General features: G+C 34.3%; 1 protein-coding gene across 2 annotated transcripts; it reads right to left on the bottom strand.

The window, feature by feature from the left end:
- Positions 1 to 196: 196 nt before the first annotated feature.
- Positions 197 to 13,978, bottom strand: LOC106099794 (annulin-like). 2 transcript variants are annotated; one of them, XM_013278456.1, is made up of 12 exons: positions 13,549 to 13,978; positions 6,313 to 6,537; positions 5,666 to 5,944; positions 4,971 to 5,122; positions 3,992 to 4,232; positions 3,627 to 3,787; positions 2,986 to 3,171; positions 2,667 to 2,777; positions 2,326 to 2,505; positions 1,860 to 2,060; positions 1,353 to 1,595; positions 197 to 920 (listed from the first exon to the last, which is right to left on the bottom strand). In XM_013278456.1, the coding sequence occupies exons 1-12, from the start codon at positions 13,673 to 13,675 to the stop codon at positions 750 to 752; spliced, it is 2,277 nt and encodes a 758-aa protein (XP_013133910.1). In that variant the 5' UTR covers positions 13,676 to 13,978; the 3' UTR covers positions 197 to 749. The 2 variants fall into 2 exon arrangements, with proteins under 2 accessions (XP_013133910.1, XP_013133911.1); XM_013278457.1 differs by lacking the exon at positions 13,549 to 13,978 and adding an exon at positions 7,429 to 7,665.
- Between the last annotated feature and the right edge of the window lie 1,364 nt (positions 13,979 to 15,342).

The raw sequence follows: 15,342 nt of genomic DNA, 5'->3' as shown, positions 1-15,342 counted from the left end.
GTTATTTACAAGGTTCAGATGAAATAATTAAAGGCAGCCACACACATTCGGAAAACAAACAAAATAATATTCTGTTATAACATTTTTCATAGTAGCGAATATGTAGGACGTGCCTAAAGCGATAAAAGAAGACATTTCAAATTTAAAAAATGAGAATTAGCTGATATACCCATAATGAAAAAAAAGTACACATTCAAAAACTCAATATCCTTATTCACTATTTATTTCTCTACCATTTATTTCAACAAGCGTAACACTATTTTGGTTATAAAGTCATCTGCTAGACTTCAAGTAGATTTTTTAATCTAGATACATATTTAGGATTTGAACTTTGGCCTTTGACGTATCATTTATCTGGTATTATTATCATTTCGCTATCTTTAAATTTGGTACAATGAGAGGAATAATAAAATGTACCAATTCCTGTACAACTCGGCCTATAAACATTAAATTCTGATTTTAAAAAGCATGTTTGACCGTTTCGAGTCAATTTTTTACCCGACTTCCCAACACAAGGAGGTATTCAATTCGTCTGTATGTTTTTTTATGTGTGTTAGGGCATAACTCCGCCGCTAGTGGACTTTGATAATAATTTTTTTAATCCGAAAGGTAATGCTTGCAGGTGGGTCCCATTTTTTTGTTTAATTTTTGGAGGCAAAGACTACGACGTAGTTAAATAGTTTTGTAGTTATCAAAATTTAGGTTAAATTTGAAGTTAAAAATCCTTATCTTGGTTTCTTAAAATCAGTTCACACTGATGAGACTCCGTTTAGTTCGGCCGGTGCCGCGACTATGAAAGTTTTGAAGCCGTCAATATCTCGTATCTCCTTGGAGGTGAACTTGGCAGATATCTGATGTCGGCCGCCCCAAGGCGGAGTGAGTTTGAACTGAGCTGTGGCGAATTCCCCAGGAGCTACATTCTGTAAACACATAATAATAACATCTATTAACAAGGTCAATTATTACTAAGAGTTACTTTAATTCAATATAGTAACTAATAAAATATCTTCTAGCTTCATGAAGTCGTTTAGAGTATTTTCTCGAATTAAATTCTATAAATCTAATAAGATTGTCCCCTTTTTTCCAATTAGAATCTAGTTGTTTTTCGCGATTTCATTCACATGAAATTCATTAAAATAGCCTATTTTACTCGGCGATAACCTAGCTTTTTAACGGTGAAAAAATTTTTGAAATCGACCCAGTAGTTTTTGAGTTATTTCAATATATACAAAAGTCCAAAAATGCAAATATTTCCTTTTAAGCATACAATATAGATATTAACTAACCTCCAAAAGGGACTCTTAACACTGATACGACTTAATCCTTCTAAAAGTATATAAAGTTCTATTTACCTCATTTAGTTCAATCTTAAGTTGTTCATCTAATCCGGGACCTTGTATGTAGAACTTTCCATTCTTCAGCGGTATCGGCAGAGGATTCTCGACCTTAACGGTAACGTTCATCTCTTGATGGGATATCGGTTTTCCGTCGATCTCAATCTTTATGTCAGGATTTCGTACTCTGAAGTCGTCTTGTGCGAAATAATCGAACTGTTTATCGACTATAGTCGCTAAGCACGCAATATTGAATGATGCCTGGAACAGTTAAAATATATATGAACTGAAATCGATAATTACTATAATTGATTTATGTAGAAAAATAAATACAATTTACATTTCTGATGTTTTTAACAAACAATTCTCGATAATTATTTTTCAAGCTATTTTTTCCAAAATAGGTGCAGTGGTATTTATTACTATGTTTATAATCAGTCCATTTTTTTTCTTTTTATACAGCATAATATAGTTAAAATATCAAACTATTTTACTTAGAAATGATTGAGCTAAATCTGCACTAACCTGATCGACAAGCTTCTTAAAGTAGTCGTCAAAAGTGACCATTAATGTGACCACTTCTTTAGCCTCTGGCGTCAAGTTGAACTCAAACTCTTTCCGCTTGACTCCCTCCCCTGTCCTGCCGGTGTATGTCACCGTGTCCACGCGCAGCACGCCCTTCACCTGGTGCGGGCTCACCAGCGAACGATTGTTTATGTGCAGCACCTGGAAATATATTGAAAACTAGAGTCAATATTCTTTACCATTACAAAACACCTTAAGGGAATTTAATCGGGATTTCGATCAACTTACACATTCTTAAAATTAGGACATATTTCCTAGGACAAAATGTATAAGTTTCATAAACTTAAATGTTTGATTGCTTAATATGGAAAATCTTTTATTTACTTACACTATAATACAATAAATAACTTGATAAAATAGCACTTTTTATTTTTTGAATTACTACTAAGTCTTTAAAAATACTTACGACACTAAAATCTTGTCCAATTTTGATGTTATCTCTCAATTCGAAGTCGAAAACCACATCATTAAAGGCATCATTAAGGTAATATCTCGCGAAGATACTTTCAGATTTCCGAAGAGCCTTCTCCATTGTCTCTCTCTCCTCCCACGTTCGTTCAGGATATTTATATGTGTCCGTAATATCCTGGAATGATAAACATTCAACGTTAGATTGATCATTAAAGCATAAAGCGCCTGAAAGATTTTAAGAGCAAATTTTACTTAAGGTAACTTTTGAGAAATATTGTGTAGAAGTTCTTGATTTGGTAGAAGGTCTGTGGTAAAATAGAATAAATGATTGCTTACTTCACGTTCCATGGTTCCAATAGCTTTGGTGGATATGTACTGGCCAATCGACGTCGTATCACGAGCCATTAGCTTCAACGGTTGAATTTCACCTGAGTATTTCCATAACACCTGAAATATAAAGAATACATTTACAAAATACATTTATTTAATATGAAATATTGTCCTCCCATTAACCAGGTACACCTTTTAAGAATAACTTTTGGTCGGGAAGCTTGAATATGCTCTATCTGCCTATAACCATGCCATTTTTACTAGCCATTATTACTTTCTATTCTTAACTCTCTTTTCTTTATAAACTCTAACCAATCATTCGTACCTTATCTGCGTTGACTTGTGCGAAGACGTACGACACATCATAGGGTCGCTGTAACTCTGCTTCCCGCACCGCGCGCAGCGACGCCGGCCCCAGTCTGTAGATATCCTCCGAGGTCTCCTGCGGCGTTGAGTCTATCGCCTGCCATCCACTATACTCCGGTCCTAAGTCCGGTCGCTCCATCCATACCTTGGTAAAACATACACAGGTTGATACTAAACTTCGGTATGTCAACTTCAGTCTCAAAAGAAAAATGTCAAGTTAACAAAGATGCACATAAAAAAGTTTGCCTACGTCATCCACCATAACATCCGTTATCTAATCGAGACAAATCTGCTTTCAAGGTTGACTAACCATGTTTGGAATCCACATCTGACGCTTTTGCAACAACCTGTGTTAGATAAATATTGTGTTTCGTCTATCAAGTGACCTTACGAGGTCAAATGACCATCTCATACATATTCGTAAGTGCTTTGCATATTTATCACAATTTGACTAATGGTAAAGCTTTATTCATATTTTATTAGCATTCTTATTTCCCAGATGTTCCAATGAAATCAATAAAATACGAATTATTACTACTTTTAGTAGTTTGAAGACTTTTACAGCCCATTTAGAAGTATAAAAAGATTTAAGTATGATACCTCATTCCAGACGTGATAGTTCCAAACGGAGTCTCTGGTGAATTCTTCTAAAGTGTTTCCCTCATCGTCTTTGATGATGTCGATGGTGAGACTGCCTTGACTGTCGTGGGCTGCATCGTAACCAGTCACTGGTCTGCAGGGAATGCCAAGTGCTCTGCAGACTAAAAAAAATTATAAGTAAGTTATTATCTTCTTAATCCCTCTCCCTTTATATTTCTTATTTCTTTGTTACTGTCTTTTATTTCTTCCTTTCATATTTTCCTTTCCTGTTTATCATATCGTTTTATGCAATTGTTATCTTAGTAAATAGCAGTTTTTATTTAACTACATAATCAATTAATTGCTTTAAAACACGAGATACTTACTCGTTGTCAAAACACCAGCGTAAACCCAACATTGCGCGTACTTGATGGGTTTCTTTTTCTCATAGTACTTTTGTAGTATGGACAATGAGCCGACCCACTTGAGGGGATGTGTGCCGCCGTTGTAGTCGCTAAGCTCTGAGCCCCAGTTGCCGAACAGTACACCATTGTCGTCCTGCACGTTGACCGCCGCTGAGAGAGCACGTACTGTTCTGATCGGATCACTTCGCGCACGACCCTTGACCTTCATTTAAATAGGAACATTTAGTTAGCATGTCGGATGTGTATGACGTAAGGTTACTCATTGATGACTAATTGTCACAATAGTCATTCAAGAATTTTTTGATTTGCACACGATGACATTAACGTTACCTTATACTTCGATGTAAGACAACATAACGAATTGTAAAAATATTCAAGTATAACTTAGTGTGATAGTAACAAACTCTGCACTACAAAGTATGAGAAAGTATGTACTATTTAGTACTCAGAATTAACATAACCTGGTAAAAGAGCAAACATTCAGATATGAGTAACCTCTAGAGATGTAGAAATCGATTGTGTACAATGTACATTAATGGAATTCAATACTCCTACATGCAGTTGCCTTCAAGGTACAAATGTTAATATAAATCTATCGGGAAAACCATTTTCTATAATTGTACTTGTAATATATGAATATTTTCAAGAACTATTTAGATAATTCTCTGACATTTCAAATCTTACTGAATAGATTTTACCTTGCACTAAATTTATCAGAATTTTCGAATTCGCGGATTCGATCGCCTGACCTCATATATGCAAAAGCAAATAGCAACAACGTCTTTTATTACGTCACATTAGCTTCTTTGTGGAATCCTCAAAGATAATACTTTAAAAAAAAACTCAAATAACGTCAGATATGTTTCCTAAGAACTGTTTTAGCAGTGATTCACTGTTTATATTGTTTGCAAGAATTTTATTATTTAGACAAACAACTAACCTTGCCGACTTCTCTGACTAGATATAAGGCGCAGTCTAGAATATCCTTTTCATACTGGGCGTAGTTCCAGGGCGAGGGCTTGATACGGTTGTACACACCTCTGTACATCAGACCACCGTCTTCTTGGACGTACTCCTCGCGGTGATTTGGACCTAAAACATATTACAACATGAGAGATAAATTCTATTAATTCACAATCAAATATTATGTGACTTCAATGTTGGCATACAACTTCAAGTAAATAGAGAAATGGAATAGTAAATCTATTCATTTCTATAGCAAGCCGTTAATCTAGGCTAGGTCTTGTTTGTACATCTATTTTCATATTTCGGTTTGCTACAGCAGACCCCCTACTTGCTCCTCTAGGTGATACACATAATTTAGCATGTTCCATAAAACTACCATTCACATATTTGTTGCTTTGATTACTGTTTATCGAATATCGTATCACACTGGTGAACTCAGCTCGCAGTCATTTCATAAGTCACTTCGGGTTAATTGTCCAACAGAGGTCTTATAGATACCGCGTATAAATAGAATCTCTTGTTACATACTGACCAATACAATAATCACAAATTTACATAATAATAAAGTCACGTACTGCCGCACTCAGTATTTATGCTGCTTGAGTTAGCAGTATTGTGGTGGTTAAAATAGCCACCACTGGATGGTCAGCAAAGTTTACTATGACTTACCAGGCATATACACGCTGTCGTTCAAACACCAAGGATTGAATAGGATATACACAGGCTGAGGGTGCGTGTAGCTAAGCGACTCTCCGGTGACAAGCTTCGTGTCAACGTCGATCTTCCACGCGGCGACTATGCAGTCAACAGCCGGGGTGACAGCTACCATGAGATGAGAGTCCACCTGACCTTCGTATACCGCGCTCCAAGAGCCCACGGTCTCTGAACCCTTCTCCAGCAACGGCACTGCTGCCGATGTGTCGTCTGATGGTCCACGCTTCTCAACATCTATACAGAAAGATCAATCGATTAAATATGTGAAGGGGAAGAATAGGGGAAATCTACATTCAGCACGAATGGCAGAGTAAGATGTCTAGTTTTATAAAATTAAAAAAAAAAACTATCAAACTCTATATTTCAGTATATCGTTGATTAACACTTATAAACACGAACTTATAAAGCACTAGCTGTTGCGCGCGTCTTCGCCCGCGTGAAAAAAAATATAGCCTATGTTACTCACAAATAAATTACCTTTCTAATGGAAAAATAATTTTTAAAATCGGCTACGTAGTTTTAAAGTTATTTCGATTCAAACAAAAATACAAATTCTTCCTCTTTATAATATTAGTAAAGAAAAATCAATGCAAATTACATACCTCCTACATAGAATATGAAGGAAATAGCGTCTCGAGTCGCATCGTACGGTCTGTTCATTAATATGTCGAGTTTGAAGGCCTGACCTCGTCTGACAACCAGACATCTGTCGACATTCCTTGTCATCAGATTGAATTTGTTGGTATGATGGTTATCCCCGTTCGTCTCGATACAGAAGTCTATCCCTTGGACCGCGAGCACGCCTTGTCTAGTTCCGCTGATGACATCTGAATAAACAAACAGTTTACATGCGTTAACATATTAGTTTTTGCCCGCGGTTTCTACCGCGCGAAATTTTAAAAAGCTTAGTAAGTGGCCTATGTGTTCTCCCAGATCATGTACTGGAAACTGATGTCTCGGCCTTTCATTGAGTTCCTTAAGATAGCTTCAAAGATACGTAATAACAAACATTCATTTATCAACTTATGCATTTAGAATATTAAAACGTGAGGTACATACCCGCACTATTAATAAATAAAACAATTGCACATCTGGTCTGACGTTATTAAAAATATGTTAGTTTTTTTATTGACTTTGTATTATAGTCTATGGTAATTGTTTCATCCGCTTTATTACTTAGTAGTTAGATACATAAATATGATACGTGTAGGTTTCTTTTACAGGCAAAAAACTTGTAACTATCTCGAGATAATTAAATGTTTTGTAATCTCTCTTTAAATAGATTTAAATGTTGACTCAGTCTAAGTACCTTTAGAAAGAATGTGAGTTATTTTCACTTTTTTATATATATTTTTTTTCTTCTTGTTCTCTTATAATATGCCATAAATGGTTTACAGATTTCACAGTTATTTTAAAGTTTATAGTTTCCAAATGATATTCCAAAACACACGGTTGTAAATTATTATACTTTAGTTATGTCATGTTTTTTATTTGCCTTAAGTACTTATTGTCAAATCTTAATTGATTTTGGATTATAAATATAGCCAGAGATTCAGCAGGAAAATTCATTCATTAAATACAATCACGGTTAGGAATTTTCGCGCCTCGCAGTTGGCCTCTCGCCAATTTATTACCCCTTGAAATACCATTTTTATCTAAACAATATACATTTCTATATGGCAATAAATTAACAAAATATAAAACAATTAAAAACAAACCTGGCTGGAACGGTACAATGATGTACTTCTGTTTCCTTCCAAAATAATATCTCCATAAATTCTTTAAATACTCCATGATAGTACACTGTTAAATCTTGAACACTTCCTAAACTACACGAGCAACATATCGGCTATAAATCTAATAGTATTAAAAGTGTTGCCGAACTCCGACTTTGAGGAGATGCTAATTGCGTGAGCAAACGTGCTGTTCTTTTTGTATGCCGTCATACACTGTGTTTCCCGCCTTCGGAGTCGGACCTATAATACTGCTATATCTAACTCTATCGGTGATCTCATAACATCTCATAACATCAACAAAGTGGAACCAATTCCTCAGATAAATTGACGAGGGATAGTTACCATTTCATACTTATTAATCATAAAATATACACTTAAACAACTGTATCATATATCTTACTAATATTATAAATACGAAAATTTAGATGAATGGATGTATGTCAGTATGTAGCCTAAACGGCTGAACGAATCTCGATGAAATTTGGTATAGATATAGAGGATAATCTGGAAGAACACAAAGTCTACTTACTTTTGTTTTTAATTACACGCGAACGGAATCGCGGGCAAGACCTTGTTATCAATATATTTGTCTTTGCTTACATTCGAGTTTTAAGTTAAAAAATGTCCATTGATGATTATTGTTTATTTAACCGCCAAATAAAAATATATTTAACGTAATATGTCAAAGTGTCGTTTCTTAGTAATGTATGAGCAAGTCTGCACTTGACGACTTATTCTGGTTCAGGGACAATGACTGGTAATCGAATGACTGCATTCTATGTAATTTAAGAAGCGTTAATAGTTATAGGTTAAACATTAGTCATGAATCCTTTATCCAAAACGGGGTAAACAGGCAAGAATACTATTTGTTCCTATCTTAATTATGACCTAAACAGAATTTTAGTGCGTGAATTCCTCAGAGATAAAAGCATTGCAATTAATTCAAAAATATTGCAAAAGATAAATTAAGAAATCATTTCTTACAAAATTAAAACATATTTAAAGATTTAAGAATAAGTACAAGATATTAGAAATGGGTGCATGTCGCCAACAAACTGTTTTGCAGTTTGGCTGCATTATATTTTTTCTGGTGTAAATAAATAAATAAAAAAAAGAAATCCTTACTTTCCTTAACAAGAATAATACAAGAAACTTAATTAACTAATGCTTAAAATAACTTAAGAATTAAATACAAAATGTTCACTAAATGTAGGTTATGACAAAACATGAATTTAATTAAAGATACCTTTTGTGAAAATATAGAAAAAAATACACAACTCTTATCAGCCAGTGCGCTTAGTTGCGTTAAGAACACATGGTCTTGACCATAAATTATAGGGTCAATCAATTATCGTTTTTAATATTTCAATTACTCGTAATAAAACCAATTACTTGCATTATTTCCAATACTTATTCAATTAATTTATCTGTGTATGGTTTAATTCAAAAATAACCTTATGGAATGTAGAAGGTACAACGAGATCTTACGTAATTCCTGCAAATGAACGATTACCTTTTTTGCAACCGCTATTTAAAAATTAAATAGGTACTTTCGTGTTTTATCTTACTTTTAGATACTAATACTTGTTTTTTCCGGAATGCTACTGGATTACACATTCCGTCAGTACACATACCATGTGCAAATATTGAGTTTGAGGGCGCGTGCGTCAGCGTTTCTCAATATAACCTCTTACGGCGCTCTCAGACCTACCATAGTTACCAGAGTTATTTAGAGCTGCTACGGAGAAAACGATTTTCAAACAGTATTATAGACATTTCTTCATCACCACAGATAGAAATGCGTCTACGTTTATGGAGGTATGTTTTTTTTTAAATTATTTAATATTATGCACAATTAATCTAACAGCAACTACGTGAAATTTTGCTTAGATGTAGAGGATAGTCTGGAACACATAGCTACTTAACTATTTTTTTAATTGTGCGCGGATGGAATCGCCGTCAACAGCCAGTAGCCATATAAATGTCATTTATACCTTCAATTTATTCTCCATCTTTTATAGATTTTTTACGGAAACGATTACGGCGGTAAATCTTTTGACTATCGTTTATGTAGTTTTTAACCAAAATGGTATTAATTAGTGTAGTGGGTGAGTGGTATAGCTATAATGGGATGTAACATGGCCTTGGAAGGTCCCACACAAACGGCGCGTAGGTTTCTGCAAATATATGGTCTATACACAATCGTATTGTACAATCATTCGTCACTGACAGTCACGGTGCATTTCATTCATTACCGTATGTCATTCTGTTATACTATAGCATACTAGCTTAAGCCCGCGACTCCGTCCGAGTGGAATTAAAGAAAAACAAAAGTAAAAAGCCTATATGTTCTTCCAGACTATCCTCTACATCTATGCATATATTGAACAGGTACTTATTTGAAATTCATATTTCATATCACTTGTAGGTATTGCTATCCCATTTTTTAAATGAGAGTGAAAGAGATGCTAATATTGTAATACAGGTGTTAAGAGTTCATTTATCAAAGATCACCGTTAAGGTTCAAACGACCTTATGATTGACAGTTCTATTTATGTTTTCCTCGACGCTTCATAGATGCAGAACAAATACATTGAAATTAATTTTGCATGCCACGAGATTTTATCTTGTATAAAATTATTGATTACTTCAACATTGTGTCATTATTGATTTTCATCTATATTCTATCTTACTAATATTATAAATGTGAAAGTTTAGATGGATGTTTGTTAGAGTTTGTAGCCTAAACGGCTTAAGGGATCTCGATGTAATTTGGCATAAATGTAGAGGATAGTCTGAAAGAACACATAGGCTACTTGCTTTTGTTTTTTTTTTACTCCCCGCAGACGGAGTCGCGGGCGAAAGGTAGTTGATAATATCGAGTATTATGAGTATCCGTATAGTTCTACTTGATTGCATGTTACACATATGTATTTAAAATAAACAATCTTAGTATGATAAGAAATATTTTCCCGTCCATTGTCCTCTTATTACAAAACACATATAATTGCGATAAAGTTTTTCTAATCTTATAAGGATATCAATAAGCACGAATAATTATAAAGGTCACTACACAATGACTTGATTTCGAACTTTTATTTTTTATTTCTAGAGATTTTTATTACTCAAAGGGAAAAGATTTCTAGTACCTTTTTTTGTGCCGGGGGAAATCTTCAAAAGATACCTTGCCTTCTGGGGGGAAGGCAGGGTTATGTAGGATTTGACCTACTAAAACCTCCACGATGGCCACCCTCTAGTGAACGCATTTCATGAAGTTATCGAACCAATAACACTAACAAATGGTTCAAGAAATCTGTAAAACTGGCCACAAATAAGTTAAATCTTGAATATAAGAAATATTTCCTACATTTTAACTATAGTAATATTTAACATCAAAAGCAGTATAACGAATAAAGCTTCAATAATCTAGTTATTTAAAAACAAACGTATGGTATTGAATTATCTAACGTTAATTATATATAGTTAAAAGATAGAGAATTTTATTTAATCCGTTAGTATGTAATACCTGTAATAATGTGACACTAGTTTGCCTTGAATCTTGAACGGATATTGTGAAACCTCTCGGCTTATCTGTTGTTTAACGTAATCTTGTCTGCCTACTTCGATGTAGTACTAACAGCTATGTAAACTATCTGTGGTAAAGTTGTATGAAAAAGTGAAACACTTCCTTAGTGGAAAAGGCGCGTAGTCAAATTTTGCTTCCCTCCTCATCTCTCTTGGCAGCAACGGCAAATACTATGTGACCCGCGCCAAAACTGGATCCGCCCTTACTTGGCAACGTCCGTGTAACTAACATGATTTTACTAATCCTAGTAACATTATAAATAAAAGTTTTGGATGGATGTTTGCTAAACTTCTTGTCTAAACGGCTAAATGGATCTATATCTATGGAGATAAGGCATATATCTAGAGGACAGTGTGGAAGAACAAATATACTTCTCACTTTTGTTTTATTAAGATCACACGGATGGAGTCGCAGGCGAAAGCTAGTTACACAATACCTCGAATACCAGAACTCGGAAACAAAAAAGGTAAACTTTTAAAAATTCCGAACAGACAAAGTCGTGAGCTAGTTTATAATTACAAAACGTGTTTAGCGTTTTCATAATCTAGTATATTTTACTCAGAAACGACATTCAACATTATTTACGTCGATGTACGCTTGAAATTAATGACAGACAAACAAAACAAATTATTTCTTCTTCACAGTTGTTAGAGATAAATTATCAGCTACATATTGTGCAGCACGTGTTTGTCATTCCTCATAAGAATTCAATAACATTCTAAAATAAAGATTCTCTCGTCAATTTTTCCTTGTGGACACAAAAACATTAATGGAGTACTTATATTTTACCGTAATATTTCGTCGAACGTTTCTTGCTGTCTATTCCATTTATATTATAGCATACTTATTCCAACACACTATTTATAGAATTGATAATGGGATAATTTTACGCTAGTAATTAATTTAATTATATCAACATGTGTAATGTGTAATGAATCATTTAGTTACATCACGGGGAATCCTCATCCCACGCCATTCAGATTTCAGTGACTTTACCATATATTAATAATTTCCCGACTGACAGGGAAGTAATTTTTATAACTACATCCCATATGTAGAAAAGTTCCTTGTATTGTTACCTGGGGTCTATCACGAAAATTCACGAGAAAGTATTCTATAACAAAAGTTATATTTGATTTGTGCTCTATCGTGCGTAAAATACACCAAGAAATCTTATTACAAATGTCAAGGTTACGAATACTTTTTCACAAATTTTCGTGCTATATCCCCTTTTAGTATAGCTGAACAAAACGTAAAGAGTTTTTCGATTTATTATCTATCCCAAAGTGTGTATTAAGGTATATTGTGCTAGGGGTTCTTCGGTTCGCTGGGTTGGCTGGACTAATCCATGTCCTGTTCTCACGCAAAATACGCGCTAGTGGCGTTGCGGAAACCGTAGCCCCTACTACTTCTCAGGTATGTTGGATAAGTCAATCTTACGTATTATTTATGCATTTCAACTTAGTAGTATTAGACAACTTATTTAATTGATACTGTCGCTTTTAACTCAGAGCAATACTTCTCGTCAAGACTCAAGTTACGCGCCAATCTATCCATACTTCTAGTGACATTGACAGCTGTCAGCTAGGGACGTGACGTTTATGCCGATAATCTAGAGTTGCGCCAATTCTATAGCACGGTACTAATTTTATTCCTAACAGTAGTAAGAACTAATCAATGTACACTTTACTAACGAAGGCTGGACCGGTTTATATCTTACGCAACAGTCACATTCTCATTCAGTAGCATAAAATAAATACGGAAACAATAACGGCATCTTCAAGAAACTACTATTTTTAAACTTCTGAAGAGAATTCAATTTTATTGATGTTTACGAGTTTCTTTATTCACTTTAGTTTAGATTTGATAAAAGCGTTTAATCTGTATGAGTTATTCGCTTTGTTAAATTTTAATCGAAAATTCTTCTCCGCATTATCAAATAAGATAATTTCTCTTGCGAAGTTTTTCACATTTTTTTAGTTCAGGATGGTATTTTTCTAATTGGTTGTTTTTAAAGTAAGTGTAACGCTTAATAAATAAGAAACATCTCAAAGAATAATCATCAGGTAATACTTAATATAACTAGGTTTTAAATCTTCAAATGTGTGTAATATCCATTAGATACGTTTCAATTAACAAAGATAATCTGTTTTTAACGAGTTTACATTAAATAAAACCATAAATCACTAAAAGTATTAAATACTAAAGACGTCATTTTTCTCATTCGTTATTCCTGGATATAACTATAATACTAAGATTTCCTCATTCGTAAAAATTTAACATCGAAAATATGAAAATAATATTTATAACTTCCTTAACATTGTGAAACTAAACACCTAAAGGAATTTGTCTGTTGTGATTGTTATTAAAATAAATAAGTGGTATAGAAATATGTTTCGAAACATGTTTTGGGCAGTGGAAACTAACGGTACCCTACTTTAATAGTAGCACTTGGACACTTACCAAAACCAATAGTTATCATCTGTATCAATACAAGTGATGTGACGTTGACTTACCATTAGAAGTGTCAAGTAGCGGTGGCCGTGGTAATTTCTTAAGGTCCCAGGAATCCGACTTGCTGCCCAGACAACAAACGCATTGAGGCGGACAGCATCCAGCCAGCTTACTCTTCACCGCACCCATCTTCGACACTCGCTAACAGTCATAAATGAATAAACTCGAGCTCTAAACACTATCCACTTAACAACCAATTATCGCAATCGAAATTCAAACGCCGAATCGATTTCAAAAATCTCTCGATTGTTTACACAGTCTGGCGCTACGTAAACAGTACGGGCTTCTTAAATTAGGTTCACCAATTCTTAAGATAAACCGAACACAATGACGTAAACCACTCACACAAGAATAAACGATTTTCGATTTATTAATTTTACGAAAAAAAATTCTGCGCGTGCGCACCACGCAGCGACTACAATTCGTCTACTTTACGCGCGCTTGGTCTCGCCCTATAGGGAGGATGATACGTGACGTGACCTCTTATCAAACTTGCAAAAACCCAGGACAGTACGATCTCTGAACGGTACATCACCCTAATGATGAATAATTAATGAATCACATACGATTAAATTACTCACAATTCTGGACGCAACACCAATACAATTATTAATGTCCTACTTACGTCTTTTTCTTCTTAATGTAAAACAATTTAGTAATAATCCTACGTAATATTCCGTATAATTGCAAAGAGGATAACCAGAACGAAAACTGTTTAACAGTGTGTTCTTAATTCTTAGGTTGACCTGTTAATTGATAACCTTTAACTATTATATCAATAATCGTCCGAAAAGGAGTCAGTCTATATTAATATTATCAAGAGGAGAGTTTCGTGTTTTTGCATATTTGCGTGTATTGACATAAGTTAAAAACTAATAGGCCAAATTCCAAAATTCTTTCACCAATAGAAAGCTACATTCACCAAACACTGTAGACTAAATATGTTAGGTACATTTTCAAGCTAGTATTACATAATTTCTCAAAAGACTCTTTCTATATCAATCTATCCATCGAACAAATCTACTGTCGTTACTAAAATGTGGACGATGTTTGTAAATATTGTAGTAAAACCGGTTTATGCAGTTTCTCAGTACATATAACCACAGGTAATACTCGTAGTTACGTTAAAATGTACAACGACTGTTACATATCTATATAAACTAAAGTTTATACTGATAGTACAACTAAAGCTTTACGCCTTGTTAGAAAGACAGTTATTGTGATCTATCTGAAGACATCATAGTTCATACTAATGTTATAAATGCGAATGTTTAGATGGATGGAGGTTTGTTAGAGATTGTAGCCTAAACGGCTGAACGCATTCCGGTGAAATTTGGTATAAATGTAGAAGATAATCTAGAAGAACATATAGGCTATACACTTTTGTTTGTTTTCTAATTCAACGCGGACGGAGTCGCGGGCAAAAGCTAGTTTTAAAATGAATCAAAAGATTCTCTTATAGTAAATTTTTCCAACGATCCCTTAAAATTTAAAAATTCTTTGTCACTTTTATTCTATTAACGTACTTGTTCAGCTAGTTATTAAGTTGTATGGTTAAATTACCTCCATACTAAGCTACAAGACCTCGGTCCTATTTCTAGATAGAGTAAAATTTATTCCATTCAACTAATGTAGGCGGTCAACACATTCTTAAAAAGTTAGTAAGATGCATTCGAAGGCCCCGGGATGATGGAAAACTGTACTCGGAATTGACGAGATTGTGTATGATGTATGAGATGATTTTATTTCGCCAAACACTAGATAAGTACGCAGTCTTATCTAATGATTCGGAAGGA

The sequence above is a fragment of the Papilio polytes genome, unplaced genomic scaffold (genome assembly GCF_000836215.1).
Source record: "Papilio polytes unplaced genomic scaffold, Ppol_1.0 DF824102.1, whole genome shotgun sequence".
Taxonomy (NCBI): Eukaryota; Metazoa; Arthropoda; class Insecta; order Lepidoptera; family Papilionidae; genus Papilio; species Papilio polytes.
Note: the sequence above shows the minus strand (reverse complement) of the source record. Positions and strands in the feature narration are given on the sequence as shown.